Source organism: Theropithecus gelada, unplaced genomic scaffold (assembly GCF_003255815.1).
Source record: "Theropithecus gelada isolate Dixy unplaced genomic scaffold, Tgel_1.0 HiC_scaffold_15987, whole genome shotgun sequence".
NCBI lineage: Eukaryota > Metazoa > Chordata > Mammalia > Primates > Cercopithecidae > Theropithecus > Theropithecus gelada.
This window is the reverse complement of record NW_020257754.1, coordinates 549,599-575,006: the sequence shown is the minus strand read 5'-3', so window position 1 is coordinate 575,006 and position 25,408 is coordinate 549,599. Positions and strand designations below refer to the sequence as shown.

General features: G+C 39.5%; 2 protein-coding genes across 5 annotated transcripts in view; one reads left to right on the top strand and one right to left on the bottom strand.

Annotated features, from left to right (window-relative positions):
• Nucleotides 1-25,408, bottom strand: part of LOC112617272 (periphilin-1-like) — a 219,697-nt gene that overhangs the window by 123,371 nt on the left and 70,918 nt on the right. For 2 of the 4 annotated variants that reach the window (XM_025374010.1, XM_025374012.1), the window contains exon 1: nt 636-713. The exons of 1 other annotated variant lie outside the window; for it this stretch is intronic. The gene's annotated coding sequence lies outside the window, so the exon portion shown is untranslated. Of the gene's footprint in view, nt 1-635; nt 731-25,408 lie in introns of those variants that run through there. One more of the 4 variants, XM_025374009.1, reaches the window with a different exon arrangement.
• LOC112617274 (zinc finger CCHC-type and RNA-binding motif-containing protein 1) lies at nt 725-16,713 on the top strand. Its single transcript, XM_025374015.1, has 8 exons — nt 725-941; nt 2,728-2,813; nt 4,391-4,419; nt 10,219-10,330; nt 10,674-10,781; nt 14,837-14,949; nt 15,058-15,133; nt 15,613-16,713. The coding sequence occupies exons 2-8, from the start codon at nt 2,730-2,732 to the stop codon at nt 15,742-15,744; spliced, it is 654 nt and encodes a 217-aa protein (XP_025229800.1). The 5' UTR covers nt 725-941; nt 2,728-2,729; the 3' UTR covers nt 15,745-16,713.

Below are 25,408 nucleotides of genomic sequence, written 5' to 3'. Positions count from 1 at the left end.
GGTCTCTATGTGCTGGTGGGTAGAAGTATAAACTACCTTGCATTATGTTCTGATTTTTCTGTAGGAATGATGGGCACGTTATGGCCTCTTACAGAAAAAGCAGTGCGTAGCCATTATAGATTTACAGGAAGAGAAAAGGTGCCAAGAAGTTCAACATTTGTCCATACCCACGCTAAAGATAAGTCATTCTGTGAATCTAACTCTCCCCAAGTTGTCCTTGTCTCCCCAACTAGACTGAGATCTCCACCAGAAAACAAAACAAACCAAAAAAAAGGTCCGTTTATTTTGTAGTTCCCAAAGTGCCTAATAGCTGGGTACGGCGAACACCTTCAGTACAATTACGAACTTCCTGACTGCTCTCGGGTTACTGAAGTTACCTAGCTCAGTCTTCTTTTTGCATATTAAGGCGCTACAGAGAGGCGAACCCGTATCTTAAGACTCAATACTTTCCTTTATTCCAAACTCCACTGCGTCTCTCCACCCTCAACCGCATGGGCAGAATTGCTGCACAATTCAAAGGTAGGAGAATCCAGGACCCGACATAGAAAACTCCCGCCTCCCCCCGCTAAACCCCCAGCGTTTAGCAGCCCGCACTCGCTCTGCATCCATCTTTGGGAAAGGTAAAAGTCGCTCACCGACTCTGGCCCTCCGAGACACCCCGTAAACGTAGCCGTCCGCTGGCCGCCGTTATCCCAAGTAGGCACTTCCGGCGCGTGCATTGACGTCAGCGAAGCGCTCGCCTCTGGGCCCGCCTTCGGGGCCCGGATCTGAAACAACCGGGAAGAGGCACCGTGGCTGCTACCATCTGGTCCCCGCGCCTGACCCCTCCCAGGACTCGTGATGCCAAGGCCGCTGCGAGCGGCTACGAAGAGTCGGGGTTGAGCCCCAGCTGAGCTGAGGGCTCGCACTCTTCTGGTCTCCCAGGCCCAACCCACGTGAAGGTAAACGCCTCCTCAACTGCGGCCTTCTTTTCTGCGGGACCCCCTCCCCAGACTCGGCTGCCAAAATGCTCTGCCCTTCTCTCCCGCCACCCTTTTTATTCCAGGACCTTAATCTCTACCTGCCTTCGCGGCTCTCAGCAGAACGTCTAAGGCATAGTTTCAAATGAGAAACTTTTAAAAAGCGACCTATCTATGTTGAGTTCCTGAAGTTTTCTAAATAATTCCCCCAAAACACCAAACATGAGGCAGTTTTCTCATTCCTTCACGAATTGGCATGCCTTAGAGTCAGTACTTTTCCATTTGTGATGGTTCGTCCCCCATCTCAAATACACACCACACGCTCTTTTTAAATCAGAAATTTGAATTTGGTTGAGTCTGATATTCTCACAGTAATTTGCTGACTTTGTAAGATAAGGTGTGAAAATCAATTACTGATTACATTTGTACATTTTATATACATATACATACATACATACAAGTCCGTCTCTTCCAGGCACCAAGCCTATTTATATAATGTATCATTTCATAATTTGGCAATAATAAGCAAAGTTAACATTTCGAAAGAAGTTTATATTGTCAATACGTAAAGTTTAAATTTCCTCCTTAATATCATACTAAATGGGGAAAAGAAAATTTTCCCCTTTACACACCACTCCAGAGAAAAAAAAATTAAGACAAACAAAAAAGGTACCCAGCCATAGTACAGGCATGCACAGCATAACAACTTTTTCGTTAACAACAAACCACATATACCACAGTGGTCTCCTAAGAGTATAATACATTGTACCATGTTTTTAGTGCACCTTTTCTGTCTTTAGCTACGTAAATATTTACCATTGTGTTTCAATTGTCTACATTATTCACTACATTAACATGCTATACAGGTTGCAGCCTAAGAGCAATAGGCTAGACCATCTAAGTTTGTCTCAGTACACCCTATGATGTTTGCGCTATGAAATCACGTAACACACTCAGAACATACCTCCTTCGTTAAGCGTAGCATGACTGTGTATTAGCAAAAATCAGTGACTAAGGTTCTTTCTGAGTCCCCATGCTCTTTCTGATCTGGGTGAGCAAGGTGTAGGTATTGTCCATATACAATACATATGCATTAAAGCATTTTTTGCTCATAGTCTGAGTGGAAGTTAGGAGTAGCCTTAGGGTTTTTCCTTCATCTATTTAAAACCCATCTCCATACCCATACAGTCTGGCACTGAAAGTGTTGATGTAAAGAATACTTGAAAGAAGAAGAACCAAAAAAGAATTTTTCTTGAGTGGTGACTGGGAAAAAGGAATTCCTTAATTCAGCCTGCTGGAGTTCCTAACTTGTAAGGAAGGTGTACAAATCTGGCATAGTTAAATTGGTGATTGTTAATACTGTATTGATTTTTGTTTTTTGTTGTTGTTTTTTCAAAATAATACCTAGACTGGTCTGATTGTTTTATTTGGAATTAAGAATACCTGGTTTAGGCCACTTTGGGACGCTGAGACAGGTGGATCACTTGAGGTCAGGAGTTCAAAACCAACCTGACCAACATGGTGAAACCCTGTCTCTACTAAAAATACAAAATTAGCCGGGCATGGTGGTGGATACCTGTAATCCCAGCTACTCGGGAGGCTGAGGCAGGAGAATTGCTTGAAACTGGGAAGCGGAGGTTGCAGTGAGCCGAGATTGCGCCATTGCACCCCAGCCTGGGCAACAAGAGCGAAACTCCGTCTCAAAAAAAAAAAAAAAAAAAGAATCCTGGTTTAGATTGATTGCTGATAGGTTTATTTTCACTTTTAGAAATGAGTGGTGGATTGGCTCCAAGTAAGAGCACAGTGTATGTATCCAACTTGCCCTTTTCCCTGACAAACAATGACTTGTACCGGGTAAGTAAATCTTATCAAGTGACTGCTATTTGAGATACAGATAACCTTAAGCAAATAGTTCTCCCTGGCAAAATTCTTTTTTTCTTTTTCTTCTTTTTTTTTTTTTTTTTTAAGACAGTCTAATTCTGTCACCCAGGCTGGAGTGCAGTGGCACTATCATGGCTCACTGCAGCCTCCTGCCCCCTCAGGTGGTACTCCCACCTCAGCCTCCCGAGTAGCTGGGAAATACAGGTGTGTGCCACCATGTCTCTACAAGCTACCTGGGCACCTAAGGTTGGAAGATTGCTTGAGCCTAGGAGGTGGAGGCGACAGTGAGCCAAGATCACACCACTGCACTCCAGCCTGGGTAACAGAATGAGACCCTGTCTCAAAAAAAAAAAACACAAAAAATAGAAGCTGTATTTATTGAACATTTAAGTCAAATTATATGTTAGATACTAAGGAGATGCTAAGATGTTAGGTGCTAAGGAGAAAAAATAAAGCGGGAAAGGTGGGCTATTGAATGTTAAGTTGGGAATGGAGGTGAAATTTTACACAGGGAGGTCAGGAATGCCATTATTGAGAAGGTGACTTTTGAATAAAGACCTGAAGCGAGTAAGAGGCACCTGTGCAAATTCTGGAGGACAAGCATTTCAGGAAAAGAGGGGTAATCTTAGGTAAGCCCACTCAAGGTGCCTTATAGGACCTATTTACATCATGGTAAGGACTCTGGCTTTCACTCTGAGTGAAACGAGAGGCCATTAGTAAGTATTACGTAGAAAACTGTACTGGCCTTCAGAACCCAGTGTTGATAACACTGCAATCCGGTTATATTACATTCCAGCATTATATAGCTTAATCATAGAACGAAAAAATTCATTATTATTGGTTGCATATACTAACACATTCTAAAAGACTTTTTATATAATAGGAACTCTTAGTATATGGGTAATGAGCTGGAACCATAGAAATAAATGAGATTGCATAGGATAAAATAAAAGTAACAGAAGAGAGAGCCAACTATAAAGTTCCACCAACATATTAATGGTGGGCAGAGGAAGAAGACTGATAGAAATGGATTTTTCATTATAAAAGCTTTTTTTATGAGGTTTTGTTTTGTTTTGTTTTTTAAATAAAGCAGTCTAAGGATCTGTCTTCTCAAACAGGGATTGCTTCGTAGGAATAACAAGGTAGAGGTGAGGGTAGAATTGGAAAAGTGCTACTCCATAACATTGATATTTGAAGCACAGGTATAGCTGGCACTATGATGGAGTTGATAGTTGCCATGGGTATACCTCAGGAACACAGCAGCTGTCCAGTGTGTATGCCTTAGATCTACCACATGTGTAGAGTGAGTTTTTTTCTCTGTATTTACTCCATTGTCAAATTTAGGAACTGAGACAGATACATGTGACTCAAACAACAGTAAGAATATTATTCTAGTAACCAAAAAAACCATTTTTTTAGGGCCTGCCTTATAGACTGAAGGCTGAAATTTTTCATAAACTATAACAGAATTTTGTCAACATCTGCAACCTAAAAATTTGATGTTTTCATGATTTTAAAATAAATTGTAAATATGTGGTCTTTTGTTTCAGATATTTTCCAAGTACGGCAAAGTTGTAAAGTAAGTATTCACATTAAATTTTGTAACTTCATTTAAAAGTTTATCTGAATTTGCTTCTCCATTTTTTTCAATGACAGTAAATTTTTAAAAATAAAACATACTTGATGTAACAAAGAAAATAATACTATTAACATTTTTATGACAATTTTATTTGGTTTTCCATGTACATAAACATGTAGACAATTTTTCTTCAAGACTGTATTCCATACATTCAATTTTATTTTCTTTTTTAATTTGATACATCATAAATGTCTTTCCATGTATTATAAAGATACATCTTCATATCTAATGGTAAACAAATATTTTGGTTACTAGGAAGTGTTATCAAGTATACTATAAGTAACCTACTTTCAAATAAATAGGGGGTTTGTTTTTTTTTTTCAAATAAATACTGTAAAATCAAATATTTCTGTGCATCTGACTTGCAGGATGCTATGAGACTGATAAATAGAAAACGTATTATCTTTCTTCAGAGAAAGCTTAGAGATCATTGGAAAGACTAGAAACATACAAATGGTATGGATGATAACAGGGCTGAGGGTTAGGAACAATAAAAAGAACTTGAACTCGTATTTCACTGTTTTAAATCAAGCAACTATATTATGGGGCAAAAAAGTAAAAGGATACTGTCATCCTATCTTATAACCAATATACATTCTGATATAAATTTAAAATCCCAATAATTTTGAGCATATTTCTCTTGGCCAATTTCTTCTAGTGTTCCATAAATGGATATTAAACAGTTGAAGCTCATTTGCATCTTGAAATTACTAACTTCTTTTACAGTTACTTTGCTATTAAAAAATCATTATCAAAAATGCTTCTGTGTAAATTTTTGGGTGTTCAGATTTTAAAAAGTCATCATCATCAGTCCAAACACTGGTAATGATGATGGTATGTAATACTTAAATGAGCACATATATATGCCAGGCATTGTTCTAATCTCTTTATGTGTATTATTTAATTCTCACAACTACCCTTTAAGGTAGGTACTGTTATTATCTCAATATTATAAATGATGAAACTGAAGCACACAGTAAACCTAAAGTCATCTTGCTAGCTAATGGTGGAGAAAATATTTGAATCCAACAGTGAGGTTTCAGAGTCCACTCCCTTTTACCTTTTTTTTTCTGCTTTGTCAGAATCTTTGAGTGGATCTCCATGTCAATATATAGTCCTGAACCATGAAACTGCAATGGAATTAAAGACACAGGGTTATAAGCACCTAGAAACAGGGAAGACTTTAGAGAGCCAGGGAAGGCTTACCTGAGTCAGTGTTTTTTGAGTGGAAACCTAAGGATGAGTAACAGTTAAGTAGGCAAAAATAAGGGAGGAATATTTCAGGTAGAGGGAATAGCTTGTGCAAAGGCCTTGTGGCAAAAGAAAATAAAGTGACATCAAGAAATAGAAAGAAGGCCAATGTGACTAGAGATGAGTGAGTAAGGGGGAGAAAGCACAAGATGGCTCCAGAGATGGAAGCAGGTTCCTCATCTTCTTGGCCAGGTTACAAAGGTATTTGGTTTTCATTCTAAGAATATCAGGAATCATTTAAGAATTTTAAGTGAGGGGTGACATGATTTAAATTTTTTAAAGTTTATTCTGGCCTAATGTAGAAATTAGATTGGAGGGGAACAAAAGCAAATGCAACTGGGCACAGTGGCTCACACCTGTAATCCCAGTGCTTTGGGAGACCAATGTGGGGGGATCACTTGAAAGGTCAGGAGTTCAAGACCAGCCTGACCAACATGGCGAAACCCCATCTCTACAAAAAAATACAAAAATTAGCCGGCCGTGGTGGTACACACCTGTAATCCCAGCTACTTGGGAGGCGAGGCATGAGAATCACTTGAACCCAGGAGGCGGATGGAGGTGGAGGTTGCAGTGAACCGAGATCATGCCACTGCACTCCAGCCTGGGCAGAGCAAGACTCCATCTCAAAAAAAAAAAAAAAGAAAAAGAAAAAGAGAAAATGCAGTGAGACCAGTCTGAAATCTAAAACTGTAGCCCAGGGGAGAAATCTGTACTAAAATAGTACAGGTGGAGCTATAGAGACTGGTCAGATTTGAGAGGTGGTAAGATTTCAGAAATCATTATGAAGTAAAATGGGTAATACTTAGTGATATGTATAGGAAGGAAAGTGGGTAATATTTAGTGATGTGCTTACTTTGTACATAAGGACTTTGTGAACAGGAAGGAGGTGTTATGGATGACATTCAGGTTTCCCAAAATAGTGTATGCTTCATATTATGTGCTTAAATAAGTACATCATATACCTTGTATTAGGAAATTAGGTGCTACTGTCTACCTCTTTTCCCTTGCCAGAAACATGGGAGTCACAGTAGATTTGTCCTTTTAAATCTCTGGTGTAAATTTTTTTTCTGTTACCACAGAAGGTATCTCTATCAAAGTATTGTATGATAGTTGGTTTGTTGGTCTGTCTCCACCACTAAACTGTAAGCTTTCTCCTGAGGGTAAAAACTACTGTTAGTGCTTAGCACATGGGCTTGAGGCTAACAGAGTGACTGAAAGACCGAATGAATGAACACATACAATGTATTCTTTTAGAAACTACTTTTCCTATTTTTTTGTCTATTTTTCCCATTGAATATAAAGGTATGTCTATCAATGAACATATTGAGGTAGGCACGTATGGATTACAGAGACAACCTTAAAGGAGTTTACATTAAAATAGATGAGATGAGGCATTTTTTATGAATAACATAATTCAGCAGAGACTAGCATAATGGAGGAGAAATGATATCCAGTTGAAGCTATTAGAAACTGACACATTGACTTGAATCCCGAAAGAATGAGGAAAATTTTAATGGGCAATGATTCAGAGGTGAAAGAAGATAGAAGCTGTGTGAACAAAGGCACAAATTTGGGGAAATACAGGCCATGCAATTGGAGCATTGAGTGGTTTCTTTTGAGTAGACTTCATAGTTTGTACGTGGGAAGGAGCAGTGAAAGATTAAGGAGATGGGAGCCAAATCATCAACGATACTGACTGGGGGACAAAGAATAGGCAATTTACAGAACCAAAGATTTTTGAACAAAGGAATGGTGTGATTTTATTCCTTAAGTAGAAGACCACTTAGGGATATGAGAAAATTATAAGAGAAAAAATTATAAAGGAACCAATAAGAATAGACTGTTAAAACAGTAATGCCCCTATGGACAAGAAAAAAGCAGTGGAATCAGAAAAGAGGCAACAGATGAGAGATCATTAATTGAGGATGATGTAGAAAGCCAACACTTCTTTGGAAATAGTACTTTAAAAAAAAAAAAGATAACTTTCACAAACATTACGAAAAATTCCAAAATGTAAAGCAACTACCTTATTCAATATTTCTGTCAAAATTGGTTAAAATGTTTCCTGCATATTCTCATAACTGATGCTTTGACGATAACGAGTCTAAATTTGAACCTTCTTACCTTGGGTGCTTGCCTCTCCTTACCTTCTAAGCCCATTGAATATACAGGTGTACCGTCTGAGAAACTAAACCATTTTAGTTGCCCATTTTTCCCTAAATTATTTCAATTTGTTTCTTCTTTTAAATGAAATTGGACATCGCTTTTCTTAATGTGATGGCATCTTTTTATCAGTTTCATTCCAAAGACTATGTATGTACCTTAACCCAAACCCAAATAAAATAATTTTAATATGGGAAATGTTATGCTGAATAAAACTTCTATTTATTCACTTGTGTCCTATTATCTATTTTCCTGTAATTCAAGCATGAGAAAATTACTAAGCTTTATCTTGAACATTATCTTTGTTTTAACTTTGGAAATAATTTCAAGTTTATAAAAAGTTATGACAATGGTACTAAGAACAGCAAAATATCCTTCATGTAAATTCACCTGTTATTAACATTTCCCCCATTTACTTTATCACTTGTACTCTCTCTTGCCCCGTATGTGTGGATATATACACACACAACTTGTTTTTGTGAGGTATGTAGGGGTGAATTACAAACATCATCGCCCTTTATTCCTACATACTTCAGTGTGTTATTTCCTAAAAGTAAGGATATATTTTATATAACCACAGTACAATTACCAACTTCATAAAGTTATTTTGATATAGTAGTTTTACTAAATCAACCATTCATGTTGCAATTTTGTCAGTTGACCTAATAATGTCCTGCATAGTATTTTTCCCCTCTATTAGAGGATCAGTCTAGAGTCAAGTATTGTCTTTAATTTTTCTTTTTAGGCTCCTTTAGTCTAGAACATTGTAAGGAATATATAGCCTACCCTCTTCCCCTCCCCCTCATTTTGTATGTTGCTGATGTTTCCTTGTTATTAGATCTAGTTTACATTTTCTTGGCTACTATACTGCATGGTGGATGTGTTGTTCTCAGAATACCACATCTGAAGGCAGACACTGTCAGTCTGTTCCTCAGTAGTGATATGAATTTTGATCACACAGTCAAGGTGTTGTCTAGATTTTTTCACTGTAGACTTATTTTCCCTTTGCAATTAATAAACAATCCATGGAAGACACTCTAAGACAGTACAAGTACTCTGCTCCACATAAAAATCTCATTTTAGACTTAGCATTTGTTGATGGTTCTTCCCTGATCCAGTCTTTACCATGATTGTTGCCAATTGGTGATTTTTCCAACTCCAGCCTCTACATTCACCAGTCATCCCTTGGCATTCTGCTGTAAGCAAGAGCTTTCCCTCCCATCTCCTCCACTTATTTACTGGTCTATTATCAGTAAGAATTGTAAATTCCTACCTTCTCTGTGGCCTATAATTTATTACTGTAATGAATTGTTTTGGTGCTCAAATTGTCCTTGATTTGGCCAGTGGGAGCTCCTTCCAGCTGGCTGCTGTATTCTTGGCCCCATCATTCATTCATTCATTCATTCATTCATTCATTCATTCCTCTCTCTCTCTCTCTCTCTCTCTCTCTCTCTGTCTCACTTGCTCACACACTTTTGCACTCTCTTACTTTCTGGCGTAAGATGTTCCAAGCTCCTCTTGTACCTGCCCTGCTCTAGCCTTTGAATCAGCTATTTCTCCAAAGAGCCCTGGTGAACATTGTTTTTAAACTATGTTAATTGACATAGGGTGAGCAAGGGCCTCCAGGACTAGGGTTGTGGATGGGGCAAGAGAAAGAGCAGGCTCTGTGCTGTCATAACTCTCCTTATCACTCAGGTACACCCTAGTAGGTGGTATGCCTGAAAACCACAGAACTGGAGATTCTTTTTCCCTAAAGATTGGGGTCTCACTATGTTGCCTAGGCTGTTCTCAAACTCTTGTTCAGGCATCCTCCTGCCTCTGTCTCCCAAGTAGCTGGAACTACAGGTGCGCACCACCACACCCAGCTCTGAAGATTTTTTTTTTTTTCTTATTTTTCTGAAGATTCTGGAAAAGAATATTAAGAATATACTTTGATTCTAACACTTAAAAAAATAAGTAAATCATTTTACTTTTTGTGTAAAGTATACCTTTATTTTGTTTTGTTTTGCAAGCTGAGGGAGTTAGTATGGAAGAGGGATTATGGTTACTCCTTAAGATTTCATTGTCTCTGTAATCTCTTTACTTCACCCTTCAATCTCTGATTAACTCCTAATCATAGGTGTGCTCACTTGTGTTAAATCAGTATCACCCTTTCCCATTTCCATGCTTGATATCCCTTGACTTTGAAGAGATAGCTGATTTTTCAAATGTATTAATTTATCTTATAAATTTTTCATTTAGCCCTTTTTAAAATGAATGTTTCAAGTATTAATACCTGTTTTGTTTATTGCTGCCTCATTTTTAACTATTTGTTTATGCTTTAAGGGTTACCATAATGAAAGATAAAGATACCAGGAAGAGTAAAGGGGTTGCATTTATTTTATTTTTGGATAAAGACTCTGCACAAAACTGTACCAGGGCAATAAACAACAAACAGGTAAGCTATTCATCTCCATCGAGGTTTTTAGCCCCAAAGTCTTTATGCTCATCCAGGCCAAAAATGTGGGGATATAGTGGATCATCAGGTCTAATATATATCTGTAGATTCTTAAGATAGATCTAACTTATGGAAAGAAAAGAGGTCAAACTGTACTGGGTTCTCAAAACATTGGTGGAATCTCAGGAATAAGAATACTACAGAATAGAATTTATCATACCTAAGTGACAATTGCTAAAAAATCCAAAATAAACTAGAATTGAAGATTTGAGAAAATTGATTAAATAATTAATTTTAGATTTCAATGAAATACATTCTACATTTACAGTTTTCTCTTGTTTAGTTATTTGGCAGAGTGATAAAAGCAAGCATTGCTATTGACAATGGAAGAGCAGCTGAGTTCATCCGAAGGCGAAACTACTTTGATAAATCTAAGTGTTATGAATGTGGGGTAAGTAAACCTAAAACTTAATGTAACTTTCCATAGTTTAAGATACTTTTCACGTCAGTCTTTTATTTTTGCTCACCAAAACTTCTGACTGGCTAAACCAGGTTATGAAAATGCTTTATTTTTTAATATTTATTTTTTTGAGACAGGGTTTTCCTCTGTCACCCAGGCTGGAGTGCAGTGATGCAATCACAACTCACTGCAGCCTCCACCTTCTGGGCCCAGGTGATCGTCCCACCGCAATGTCCAAGTAGCTGGGACCACAGGCATGCACCATCACACCCTGTTTAATTTTTAAATTTTTTTGTAGAGGCAGGTTGTTCCTATGTTGCCCAGGCCAATCTCAAACTCCTGGGCTCAAGCAGTCCTCCCACCTCAGCCTCCCAAAGTGCTACAGTTACAAGTGTTAGCCACTGTGCCTGGCCTAGTTGTTTCACTTAGGGACTCTAAACTCATCAAAGTAAATTCAGTTGAAGTGCACTGTGTAAAGATAACCTGAGTTGGGTAATACAAAGTGGTATTTTCTCTAGTTCCTAAATCTTTGAAAATCACTAGTTTTAAAAGTGTTAGACTGATTATTTATGTCACTGTCTTGCAAGATTTTAGTAACTCATAAATTTTTGTTAATAGGATATTGCCTGTTTCTGTACCAGTTTTTAAGTGTCACAGTTCAATAGCAACATTATCATGTGACCTTATCCACTATGGGATATTGTGTTTTGAAGTTTTTTATTTTTTCCTATTAGTATTGCTAGTGTTTTATAACTGAACTATCCTCACATTTTCTTCTTTGGTTCTCTTCATGATCTGTCATTATCCATTTAAAGTTTTGGTGATGAGGAGGAAAAGACAGCCATAGAATAATTTTGTATAAGATCTGTATTGGTACCAAGAGAATTTTAGTCTGGTTCTCACAGGTGTAAGTTTGTAAAATGACCATATAAAATACTTAAGAAACAGGCCGGGCACAGCGGCTCATGCCTGTAATCCTAGCACTTTGGGAAGCTGAGGTGGGTGGATCACTTGAGGTCAGGAGTTCAAAAGCAGACTGACCAACATGGTGAAACCCCATCTCTACTAAAAATACAAAAAAATTAGCCAGGCGTGGTGGCAGGCACCTGTGATCCCAGCTACTTGGAAGGCTGAGGCAGGAGAATCACTTGAACCCAGGAAGCAGAGGTTGCAGTGAGCCGAGATCACTCCACTGCACTCCAGCCTGGGCGACACAGCGAGACTCCGTCTCAAAAATAAAAATAAAAATAAAAATAAAATACTTAAAAAACAGAGTCGAGAGGTAGTAATGGGGAGCTGGGGAGAGAATCATGGAGAGATACCATCCTGGCTACAAAATCACATGGAAGATGCAAGGAAATGGCTTGAGGTCCTCTACCCCACTGTCACTCCCCATACCCCCCACAAAAAAGATAACTAAATAAACAGACTGACGGATGAATGAATAGAAAGAGTGAGCAAGCAGTCGCTTGGTTACATACTGATTCTGTCAATTCCTATGATTCTGAAACCTCTTAAGTAAACACTTTAGAAACTTTTCCAAAGTTCTGAGTTTTGCAAAAGAAAGAAAGGGAGGGAGGGAAGGTAGTTACATTCAGATTGGTATATATCTTCATATTCACAGTGAATATTAAGTTATCTGAGAAATCCTAGATGAATCTGTTAATTGGTTCCTTTTGGTATATGGATCCATAGAGTTGTTATATTTTTTACATTTTTATATTTAATTTCCCTCCCTCCAAAAAAACCTATTTATGTTTACTTAGCCTGGTTTGTCTAAAGTTATTTCATTAAATCCTTTTTAGTATGGGATATGTTAATATGTTTTGCTATAATATTATTCCAAAACACAGTTTCAGATATGCTTCTCTAACTATATTTTCTCAGCAGCTCATTAACAGTAAGTAACCTCTCTTAGGTTGGGCCATGTCCTAGGTATATACAAAGTGCACAGTCTGTCTGCTCTGTCAAATATACTGGAAAAGCATGATTATTGTTCCCTTCTATTGTTCTAACCTTGGCTCAGTCCCCACACCCTACCCTGACATACCTCTTAAATGGAATTGTAGTGAGCTGATGTCCAGATTATAGTTGAGCTCTTATGTTTTACAAGTCAATGTTCTAGCTAAGTAGGAATAATAGCCTAGTCCAGCATTGTCAAATGAGAATATAATGCAAGCCACGTATGTTACTAAGTCTTCAGAAATCCAATGTGTATTTTACCTTTACACTACATATCAATTCAGACAAGTTCTCAATAGCCACATTGGCTGGCTAGTGGCTACTGTAATTAGATAGTGCAACTGTAGTCAGCATATGAAAGGGAAAAAACGAAAGTAATTCATAGGAAAAGTGAGGAAGAAATTTTCCATTTGTTTTTTGTTTTTTTGTTTGTTTTTTGAGACAGGGTCTTGCTCTGTTGCCCAGGCTGGCGTGAAGTAGCACAATCTCGGCTCACTGCAGTCTCTGCCTCCCGGGTTCAATCAATTCTTGTGCCTCAGTCTCCTGAGTAGCTGGGATTACAGGCGCGTGCCACCACGCCCAGCTAATTTTTGTGTAGTTAGTAGAGACAGGGTTTTTCCATGTTGGCCAGGCTGGTCTTCAGCTCGCTTCCTCAGGTGACCCGTCCGCCTCAGTCTCCCAGTGCTGGGATCCCAGCGCTGGGATTACAGGCTTGTAATCCACCATGCCTAGCCCAAAAGAGTATTTTTTTTTTTTTTTTTTTTGAGACGGAGTCTCGCTGTGTTACCCAGGCTGGAGTACAGTGGCACAATCTCTGCTCACTGCAAGCTCCGCCTCCCGGGTTCACGCCATTCTCCTGCCTCAGCCTCCGAGTAGCTGGTACTACAGGAGCGCACCACCACGCCCGGCTAAGTTTTTTGTATTTTTAGTAGGGATGGGGTTTTACTGCATTAGCCAGGATGGTCTCGATCTCCTGACCTCGTGATCCACCCGCCTCGGCCTCCCAAAGTGCTGGGATTACAGGCTTGAGCCACCGCGCCCGGCCCAAAAGAGTATTAAGCAACATATCGGAAATTAACAGGAATAGTTTTTTCCTCATTTTATCAGTAACTTAAGATGTTTACATTTAGGGTAAATGATCCATTTAAGTTTTGTTTTTTTTTTTTTTTTTTTTTTTTTTTTTTTTTGAGACGGAGTTATTTGCTCTGGTCACCCAGGCTGGAGTGCAGCGGCACAATCTCACCTCACTGCCACCTCCACCTCCTTGGTTTAAGCAATTCTCCTACCTCAGCCTCCTGAGTAGCTGGGGCTACGGGTGTGTGCCACTACGCCCAGCTAATTCTATTTTTGTTTGTTTGTTTTTTAGTAGAGACGGGGTTTCACCATTTTGGCCAGTCTGGTCTCGAACTCCAGACCTCAGGTGATCCACCCGCCTCAGCTTCCCAAAGTGCTGGGATTACAAGCGTGAGCCACCACACCTGACCGAACTGTTTTATATCTTGAATTTTGAGATTTCAATGTTTGAGAGAAGACTACTACTTCTACTCTTAGTAAAACCACTAAATAGTCCTAAATGTTAATTTTAACTGAGAGTTACAATGTCACCTTCTAAATAGTAAAGTACTGGGTTTTATCATTAATGTCTTTCTATGTAGTCCCAGTATGGGAATATTCCTTTTTAAATTCGAAAACCTTTTAGTAAGGCCGGGTGCGTGACTCACACCTGTAATCCCAGCACTTTGGGAGGCCAAGGCGGGTGGATCACGAGGTCAGGAGATCGAGACCATCCTGGCTAATATGGTGAAACCCTGTCTCTACAAAAAATACAAAAATAAAAACTTAGCCGGGCATGGTGGCGGGTGCCTGTAGTCCCAGCTACTCGGGAGACTGAGGCAGGAGAATGGCGTGAACCCAGGAGGTGGAACTTGCAGTGAGCCTAGATCGCGCCACTGCACTCCAGTCTGGGCGACAGAGCAAGACTCCATCTCAAAAGAAAAAAAACCTTTTAGTATTAGAGTACCAGGCAAGATTTTGTAAATAACAAATATGGTATTTTTTCTTTCCTTTTTAATGGGAAACAAAAGGAAAGTGGACACTTAAGTTACGCCTGTCCGAAAAATATGCTTGGAGAACGTGAGCCTCCAAAGAAGAAAGAAAAAAAGAAAAAAAAGAAAGCTCCTGAACCAGAAGAAGAAATGTATGTATATTATTCTTACTAAATACATTATCATGTTGCTTTTGTCTTTTGGTTGGTTGCTTTTGCCTATTGGTTGGTTACATTCCAATTTGTTTTTCTTTATTTAAGTGAGGAAGTAGAAGAAAGTGAAGATGAAGGGGAGGATCCTGCTCTTGACAGCCTCAGTCAGGCCATAGCATTCCAGGTATTGTTCTTTTAAAAGGCATCATGCAATAGCTGACTGGGTTTATAGTCCTTGCTTACTTCATTGATCACCTCATGGCAACCTCTCTTTTTCCCCCTAACCTCCTAAGCCTTAGGAGACAAGCTGTTTCTCTGAGGTAGTGTGAATGAAAAGTTCCCATTGGTTCTTCCTAGATTTTTAAGGGCCCCACAACACTTACTATCTTAATCTTTTTTCATTAAAAAAATGAGCAGAACTATTTACTCAAAGTGAGTATAGCCCAACAGAAAAGATTTTTTTTAGAAATTGCCTAGGATAATTTTGAGTAAGATTGTGAGATGGGACAGAACTCAGGGGAAGGGAGCAGATCTTATTGTCTGCATGGACTGGGAGGGTGGGAAGTAATGGCATTTGTGGTATGTTTTTGCCATGTTTTGAATTAACGAACCATAAATAATATTAAACAGGTTATTGGTTTTGTTTTGTTTTTTGAATCACAGCAAGCCAAAATTGAAGAAGAACAAAAAAAATGGAAACCCAGTTCAGGAGGCCCCTCAACATCAGATGATTCAAGACGCCCAAGGATAAAGAAAAGCACATATTTCAGTGATGAGGAAGAACTTAGTGATTAAAATCTTGCCCTAGCACAGTAATAAAAATCAAGATTTGTTAATAACAATCTTGAAGAGCTAATTTTAATAAAAATAAGAAAAGTTAGTACTATCATGTTAATACTATTATTGTTATCCCAAGAAAAAAGATATTTTAAAAATTTATTTGAAAAGTTCATTATAAGGGCTTTATTCATGCCTGATTTGTTTACATGAGGACTTCTGAAATTAATCCTTAAAACTGAAACTTCCTGAAGACCGAAAAGTTGAATGATTTATTGTTACTTATGTTAATAAACTTTTCAAGAGAATTTTGTCTTTAAATATGGGTGTTTTGTCATCATATTTCTTGTAGCTTTATCCCAATCTGGATAAATTGTAAATACCTATAAAATAAATTGTATATACCTATAAAATATAAAGTCATATAGCTCTAAAAGGCTTAAAATCAAACACAGGTGTTACTTGTGTGCCCTACCCATAGCACCAAATTCCATTCCCTAGAAGAAACTACTCATATGTGCACACGTGTTGTTAAATAAAATACATATATTTCTGTCAATAAAAGAATAAAGGAGAATTATTCAATCTCTTATACTTCTACCTTCCTCAATCTTCCCAATGTGGCTGTGTTAAAAATTGGGGGGAAATCCATACATATATTTTTTAATGACCATGTAAATAGTTTTCACTTCTGAGCCAAGGAGTATGCTATGATTACATTTTTTCTAGAGTTAATAGTTGTCCATTTTTTTCCATGTATCGTCTTTGTATTTATGACTAAATCTTCCCATTCTGTCTGCAGGTGGTTATATGGGAGTGGGATTAGCCTTTAATTTTCTACTTTGTATATTTCTATATTGTTTAACTTTGTAAGAATGTCCATTAATTACTTTTTAACTAGTAAAAGCAATAAAAATAAGTTAACACTATTATGGTAATACTATTATTGTCATCCCAAGAAAAAATATATTAAAAAGAGATTTGAAAAGTTCATTATAAAAGCTTTATTTGTGTTTCCACTTTGAAAACTACAAAGTGTTAACCACCCATCAGCAAAGAATCTTCCAGATCACAGCAAGACAGACAGAATGATTGAATGCAGTACTCAACCATCTGTTTGGCCATTAGTCAAATACAACAGTTTTGGGTTTTTGGTTTTTTTTTTTTTAATTTTTATTTATTTATTTATTTTTAAAACGGAGTCTCACTCTGTTGCCCAGGCTGGAGTGCAGTGGTGCGATCTCAGCTCACTGCAACCTCCACCTCCCCAATTCAGACGATTTTCTTGCCTCAGCCTAAGTAGCTGGGATTACAGGCACACACTACCACATCCAGTTAATTTTTGTATTTTTTTAGTAGAGATGAGGTTTTACCATGTTGGTCAGGCTAGTCTCAAACTCCTGACCTCATGATCCACCTGCCTCGGCCTCCCAAAGTGCTGGAATTACAGGCGTGAGCCACCATGCCTGGCGTACAGTTTTAAAGCAAAGAAAAAAATTGGGAAAAGATTTGCCACAAATTTAAGTTTCTATGAATACCTGAAGACAGACTCTAGTAGGAAATAAATTAGTGACAAATAGAGTATTTAGAAGATAAAATAGGCCAGGTGCAGTGACTCATAACTGTAATCCCAACACATTGGGAGGCCAAGACAGGAGGACTGCTTGAGGCCAGGAGTTTGAGCCCAGCCTGGGGAAAAAAAGGAGACTGTCTTTACAAAAAATAAAATTAGCCACTCGCACCTGTAGTCCTAGATACTTGAGAGGCTGAAGCGGGACAACCTGGGAAACAGCATGATCCTGTCTTTAAAAAAAAATTTTTTTAAAAAGTAAAAAAAAAGTTTATCATTACTTATCAAGGAAGTCTATTACAACCAGGAATACATCAAAATTTACCTAATTAGGAAAAAAAACACTTCATTGTTGGTGAGGATGACATTAAGAGCACTTGTGGTATTGTATACTGGCCCTGAATCAATTCTGAAGGGTAATTTAACAATAAATATCAAACGTTAAGTATGTTCTATTTTTTGAACTAGAAATTACATTATATTTTATCCTAGGGTTCTAATCAAAAATGCAGGTATTTATGTACAAACATATATTATTTAAAATTCAAAACAAATAATTGTCAGCTGGGCACGGTGGCTCACATCTGTAATCCCAGCACTTTGGGAGGCCAGGGCAGGCAGATCACTTGAGGCCAGGAGGTTGAGACCAGCCTGGCCAACATAGCGAAACCCCATCTGTACTAAAAATGCAAAAGTTAGCCAGCCACGGTGACACACGCCTGTCATTCCAGCTACTCAGGAGACTGAGGCACAAGAATCGCTGGAACCAGGGAGGCAGAGGCTGCAGTAAGCCAAGATCGCGCCACTGCACTCCAGCCCTGGGTGACAGAGTGAGACTCTGTCTCAAAAAAAGAAAGAAAAAGAATCATCAACAGCAAACTAAAGCATGATGCATTTGCAATAATAGATTATTAGGAACCATTAAAATGTTTCAAAGAATTTTTAATTGTATGAAAAAACATTCCAGATATAATGTCAAGTGTAAAACACTTGTTATATATGGATACATATCTACATACGGAAGGGGGAAATGCGTACTGCTAAAGGAGCAATGCAGAGTGGTTCAGAGTATGCTCTTTTTTTTACTGATTAAGGAAATTCTTTTTTTTTTTTTTTTTTTTTGAGATGGAATCTTGCTCTGTCACCCAGACTAGAGTAGTGGCACAATCTCTGCTCACTGCAAGCTCCGCCTCCCGGGTTCACGCCATTCTCCTGCCTCAGCCCCCTAAGTAGCTGGGACTACAGGCACCTGCCACCAAGTCTGGCTAATTTTTTGTATTTTTAGTAGAGACGGGGTTTCACTGTGTTAGCCAGGATGGTCTCGATCTGACCTCGTGATCCGCCCACCTCGGCCTCCCAAAGTGCTGGGATTACAGGCGTGAGCCACCGCGCCCAGCCGAGAGTATGCTCTTTTTTTGACAGATACACTTAGGTTCCTATGGCCATGTTGCCACTTAAAACTGCTGATCGTAGGTAATTTACTTAACCTGAGTTATATGAAAATGAAGAAGGTTAAAGCAACACAGAAGGACAAATATTGTATGATACCACTTACATGAGGCACCTGGAATAAGCAACATAGAGACAGAAAATAGAGGTTACCAGGGTCTGAAGGGAGGTTAAAAGGGGGGGTAGTTATTTAATGCATACAGTTTCTGTTTCAGTTGATGAAAAGTTCTGGAAATGGCTAGTGGTGATGGTTGCTCAATACTGTGAATGTACCTAATGGCACTAAGTTGTACATGTAAAAATGGGTAAAATGGGCCGGGCGTGGTGTCTCATTCCTGTAATCCTAGCAGTTTGGGAGTCTGAGGCAGGCAGACTGCCTGAGCTCAGGAGTTTGAGACCAGCCTGGCCAACAGGGTGAAATCCTGTCTCTACTAAAATAGAAAAAAATAGCCGAGTGTGGCAGTGTGCGCCTGTAGTCCCAACTACTCGGGAGGCTGAGGCAGAAGAATTGCTTGAACCCAGGAGGCGGAGGTTGCAGTGAGTCACGATCATGCCACTACACTCCAGCCTGGGCAACAGAGCAAGACTCTGTCTCAAAAAAAAAAAAAAAAAAAAAGGTAAATTTTATGTGATGTATATTTTATCACACACGCACAAAAAAAAAAAAAAAACATGTGCCTCAAGTGACAGGACTGCATAGAAAAAAATGTGCAAACATAACTAAAAATTTTTTGTAAAGTGTAATTAGGCCACCAAGCCCTCCCCACAGCCCACCAAGTCATGCTGAACCATCACACCTGTAAGCCCCTTCCTTGTGGTCTACGTCCAGAATAATATTAAGATAGGTTTCCCACTGCAGGCAAGGGATTGGAGGGGTCCTTCCCCAGGAGAAAATACACACAGCTTGAGATACTCGCCCTAAAGAAAATGTTCAGTAATAAAGACCTCCAAGTTAATATGTCCAAAGCAACGCTAGTGAAATATGCTTTAATCAGGTTTTCAGTGCTTCACATTCAAATATGAACAGACACATAAGCATCAACAAACATTTGAGGAAAGCCTGTAATACAACAGAAACCCAAACAAGCATACCACAAAAGAGAGCTTTAAGAACAATTCTGGCTTTGAAAATCTATCTATCCCCTACGGTTTCAGAAAAAGAGACTGTGAACCTGTGATGAACTTGGCAGTTTCTTTTTTTTTTTTTTTTTGAGATGAAGTCTCGCTCTGTCACCAGGCTGGAGTGCAGTGGTGCAGGTGCAATCTCGGCTCACTACAACCTCTGCCTCCTGGGTTCAAGTGATTCTCCTGCCTCAGCCTCCTAAGTAGCTGTGACTACAAGCGTGCACCACCACCACCACACCCGGCTAATTTTGTAATTTTAGTAGAGATGGGGTTTCACCATGTTGGCCAGGATGGTCTCGCCCTCCTTACCTCATGATCTGTCCACCTTGGCCGCCCAAAGTGCTGGGATTACAGGCGTGAGCCACCATGCCAGGCCTGTTTTTGTTTGTTTGTTTGTTTGTTTAGAGTTTCACTCTTGTTGCCCAGGCTGCAGTACAATGGCATGATCTCAGCTCACTGCAACCTCCACATCCTGGATTCAAGTGATTCTCCTGCCTCAGCCTCTCATGTAGCTGGGATTACAGGTGTGTGCCATCATGCCCAGCTAATTTTGTATTTTTTTAGTAGAGATGGGGTTTCACTGTGTTGGTCAGGCTGGTTTCAAACTCCTGACCTCAATTGATCCATCTGTCCTGGCCTCCCAAAGTGCTGGGATTACAGGCGTGAGCCACTGTGCCTGGCCAACTTGGTAGTTTCTAATAAGTACTTGTCTAGCAGAGAATGCCCTTCTTGCCCTTCTTGCTGGATATGACTAATGGTTTTTTTTTTTTTTTTCCTTCTGCAGTCATTTACTCATTTGCTTTTTTGACTAGATGCCTTATTCTGAAATTGTCAATTACAGTTTTCAGAGTATCATGAAATTCAATTATGCCCACATAGGACATTTATAAATTTTGCATGTTAATTTATTCCTTTGTTTTATAAGCTATAAGTGTGTGTATATATGTGCTCTACAGCCAGGTGTGGTGGCAGGCACCTGTAGTCCCAGCTCCTGGAGAGGCTAAGGTGGGAGGTTTCCTTGAGCCCAGGGATTTAAGTCCAGCTGGGCAACAGAGTAACACCTTGTCTCTAAAAAACAAATAAAATTGAATTTAAGTAATATTTTTGGCCGGGTGTGGTGGCTCATGCCTGTAATCCCAGCACTTTGGGAGGCCAAGGCAAGAGGATCTCTTGAAGCCAGGAGTTCAAGACAGCCTAGGCAGCAAAGTGAGACCCTGACTTTATAAAAATAAAAAATAACTTGTTTAAATTAAAAAAATAAAAACTATGTTTTAAATGCTTAAATATTAAAACCTTGATTACCATACCTAGAAAAGTACTTGAAAGCTTTACATAGAATATGCCATAGATCAGTAACTTAGGTTCAATCATTGATGGAGGGCTGGAAACCTAATTTTTAAAGTGGGGAGGAAACTATTGGATCATATAACTAAGCCATCCAGCTTCAGAAATGGATAAAAGAGATAAAAATGTAATTAGAAATATCTTTTTCTTTGTCTTACCACTGCTGTCCTCTGTACTTCCTTTATTTCTCAACAAGCTTTCTTCATATGATGGTAGAGATAACCATCAGTATCTCTAAAACTAAGAATCCCAACAAAGAAAACCCCTTTCCCAATGGTCCCAGCAAAAGTTCCTGATTGGCTAGGTCTCTGTCACAGTCCCCATTCCTGGAAATAAGGAGTAGAGTCAGTCCCACCCAAACGACATGGAGTGAAAGTGTTCCTGTGCAACGCAGTATCTATCTTCAGTTTGGAATCAATATGGAAATTACCCTGTCAAAAGAATCTTAAGCTTAAAACCCTCCTTTCAACATTTCCAAGGGCAGAACACTGAGACAGCTGAGCAGAACACACAAAGAAAATAAAGATTCAGGCCAGGCGCAGTGGCTCACACCTGTAATCTCAACAGTTTGGGAGGCTAAGGCAGGTGGATCACCAGAGGTCGGGAGTTCGAGACCAGCCTGACCAACATAGTGAAACCCCGTCTCTACTAAAACAACAAAATTAGCCAGGTGTGGTGGCGCATGCCTGTAATCCCAGCTACTTGGAAGGCTGAGGCAGGAGATTGCTTGAACCCAGGAGGCAGAGGCTGCAGTAAGCTGAGATCACGCCACTGCACTCCAGCCTGGGCAACAGAGTGAGACTCTGTCTCAAAAAAAAAAAAAAAAAGAAAAAGAAAGAAAGTGAAAACCTCTTGGAAAGCAATTTGATAAGCACTATTACTTAAATTAACAACATGAACAGTTGCAGTCAGACTGAGCCCTCAGTCCAGAGAATGGGCTTAAGCCATTGTCAATTTTTTTTTAAACACTGCATTTATAAGACCCAAATTTTAAGAATCCTTATATACTACTGTAGATAAAGACAACCAGTTAACAATTTTAGTTAAGCTATGGCACCTAGAAGAAATAAGCAGACCAGAAACATAAAAGCTTTTATAGAAGGCAGATTCCTTTCTGGCATGTTGCACTTTTCATCAGCACATCTTTGCAAGATGCATGGTTTCATGTGAAACACATAATCTTTTTTTCAAAGAGATGGTATAGTTTGGTTAGAGCCTCATAAGTATATTTAAGCTAAGTTAAATACTAAAAATGGCTTTTAACAAATTACCTGAAAGACAAATTATATCACATATTTAGCACTATGTTTAAGGCACTGTTCTAAACACATTATAAATATGAAATAATGGAATCCCTTTTAGGTATTGTTTTCATCATTATACAGATGACAGAACTAAGGCACAGAGAGGCAAAGTAATTCACCCAAAGCCACAAAGTCAGTAAGTAGCATGATGAGGTTTTAAATGCAGGGTACAATGTATGTTATTTTGGAGATGGATACACAAAAAAGTCCTATGCATGACTTACCAAAAATAAATAAATAAATAAAATATAAAAATAAAGGAAAAGCCTGGGCAGGTGGCTCACACCTATAATCCCAGCACTTTGGGAGGTCAAGGCAGGCCAATCACCTGAGGTCGGGAGTTCGTGACTAGCCTGACCAACATGGGAAAGCCCCATCTCTACTAAAAGTAGAAACTTAGCCGGGCACATGCTTGTAATCCCAGCTACTTGGGAGGCTGAGGCAGGAGAATCATTTGAACCAGGGAGCTGGAGGTTTCAGTGAGCCAAGATCGGGCCATTGCACTCCAGCCTGGGCAAAAAGAGTGAAACTCTGTCTCAAAAAAAACAAAAAAGAAAAAGAAAAAGAAAAGCCCTGACTTCACCACCACTAAATATATACATATAACACTTGTACCCCATAAATTTATACAAAGACAATTTTTTAAAAATAAGAGAAATAAAGCCAAACAAACTTGCTCTAGAGTCAATATGCTATCTCTATGCTATGATGCTTCTCTCAAAAAGTACTCAAATGATATGACTGGCTGGGCGCAGTGGCTCACACCTGTAAACCCAGCACTCTGAGAGGCCGAGGGGGATGGATCACCTCAGGTCAGGAGTTCAAGATCAGCCTGCCCAACATGGCGAAACCCTATCTCTACTAAAAATACAAAAATTAGCCAGGCATGGTGGCATTCACCTGTAGTCCCAGCCACCCAGGAGGCTGAGGCAGGAAAATCACTTGAATACAGGAGGCAAAGGTTGCAGTGAGCAGAGATCGTGCCACTGCACTCCAACCTGGGTGACAGAGTGAGACTCTGTCTAAAAAAAAAAAAAAAAAATTATAGTACTGCCTTATCAACTAGGAGATGGTGGTTTTAAATTTCATTTTACATGCATAAGAATAACAATTTGTTTTATTCCATCTTAAAGAATTTTCGCAGGTAGAAGTATTCTTGGAATAACCAACAAATTTTAAAGTTAAAAGAGTAAATATATTATGCCCTAGTGCTTTCTTTAAAAAAATTAAAAATAATTTCCACTTGGAAGTTTAATGAGATCTCAGACTTATCTGTCCAAAACTGAACCCCTGGTCTTCCAAACCAGCTATACTCCCACCTTTTCCTATTTCTGTTTGGTTTCGCTTTGAGACAGTCTCACTCTGTTGCTCAGGCTGGAATGCAGTGGCTCACTGCAGTCTTGACCTCCCAGGTTCAAGTGATCCACCCATTTCAGCCTCCCAAGAAGCTGGGACTACACGTGTGTGCCACCACTCCCAGCTAATTTTTTTTTTTTTTTTTTTTCCTGTAGAGGTGAGGCCTCCCTACGTTGCCTGGTCTTGAACTCCTGGGCTCAAGCAATCCTCCCACCTCAGCCTCCCAAAGTGCTGGGATTACAAATGTGAACCACCATACCTGGCTTCCATTTCTGTTAATGTTAACTCCAGTAGCTCAGGCCAAAGAATTTGGAGTTATCCTCGTTTCCTCTTTTTTTTTTTTTTTTTTTTGAGACAGAGTCTCGCTGCATCATCCAGGCTGGAGTGCAATAGCATGATCTCGGCTCACTGCAACCTCCACCTCCCGGGTTCAAGCGGTTCTCCTGCCTCAGCCTCCCAAGTAGCTGGGACTACCTGTGCCTGCCACCACGCCCAGCTAATTTGTTTTGTATTTCTTTTAGTAGAGATGGGGTTTCACTATGTTGGCCATGCTGGTCTTGAACTCCTGACCTCGTGATCCGCCTGCCTTGGCCTCCCAAAGTGCTGGGATTACAGGCATAAGCCACCACACCAGGCCGTCTCCTCTCGTTTTCTAACACCCCCACATCTAAGTCACAAGCTCTTGGCTCTGTCTTTAAAATATGTTCAGATATATGAAGTTAATCTACTGCAATCACCTTGGCCCACAACACCATCTCACTAGAATTACTGCAACTGCCTTTTTTTTTTTTTTTTTTTTAAAGACAGAATCTCGCTCTATCGCCAGGCTGGAGTGCAGTGGTACAATCTCAGCTCACTACAACCTCCAACTCCCTGGTTCAAGGGATTCTCCTGCCTCAGCCTCCCAAGTAGCAAGGATTATAGGCATGCGCCACCATGCCCAGCTAATTTTTGTATTTTTGTATTTTTAGCCACTGTACCCCACCTGCAGTTGCCTCCTAAGTACTCTGCATAGAGCTGCCAGAGTGATCCTTTTAAAAGTAAGACAGGCCAGGCACGATGGCTCATGCCTGTAATCCCAGCACTTTGGGAGGCCGAGGTGGGTGGATTACCTGAGGTCAGGAGTTCAAGACCAGCCTGACCAATGTGACGAAACCCCACCTCTACTAAAAAAATATAAAACTTAACCGGGTGTGGTGGTGGGTGCCTGTAATCCCAGCTACTGGGGAGGCTGAGGCAGAAGAATCGCTTGAACCTGGGAGGCAGAGGTTGCAGTGAGCTGAGATCACGCCATTTCACTCCAGCTTGGACAACAACAGCGAAACACTATCTCAAAAAAGGTAAGACAGACGTAACCCTCCGCTCAAAGTCTCCCCTGGCTTTTCATCTTCCTCAGAGTTAAAGCTAAAGTTTTAACAATGACCTAGATACATAAGGTCCCAAAAGAAGGGCTCTGTGTCTCTCATCTCATCACCTACAATTCACCTCCTAGGTTAGTTTACTGTAGCCACTCTGGCCTCCTTACTGTCTCTCA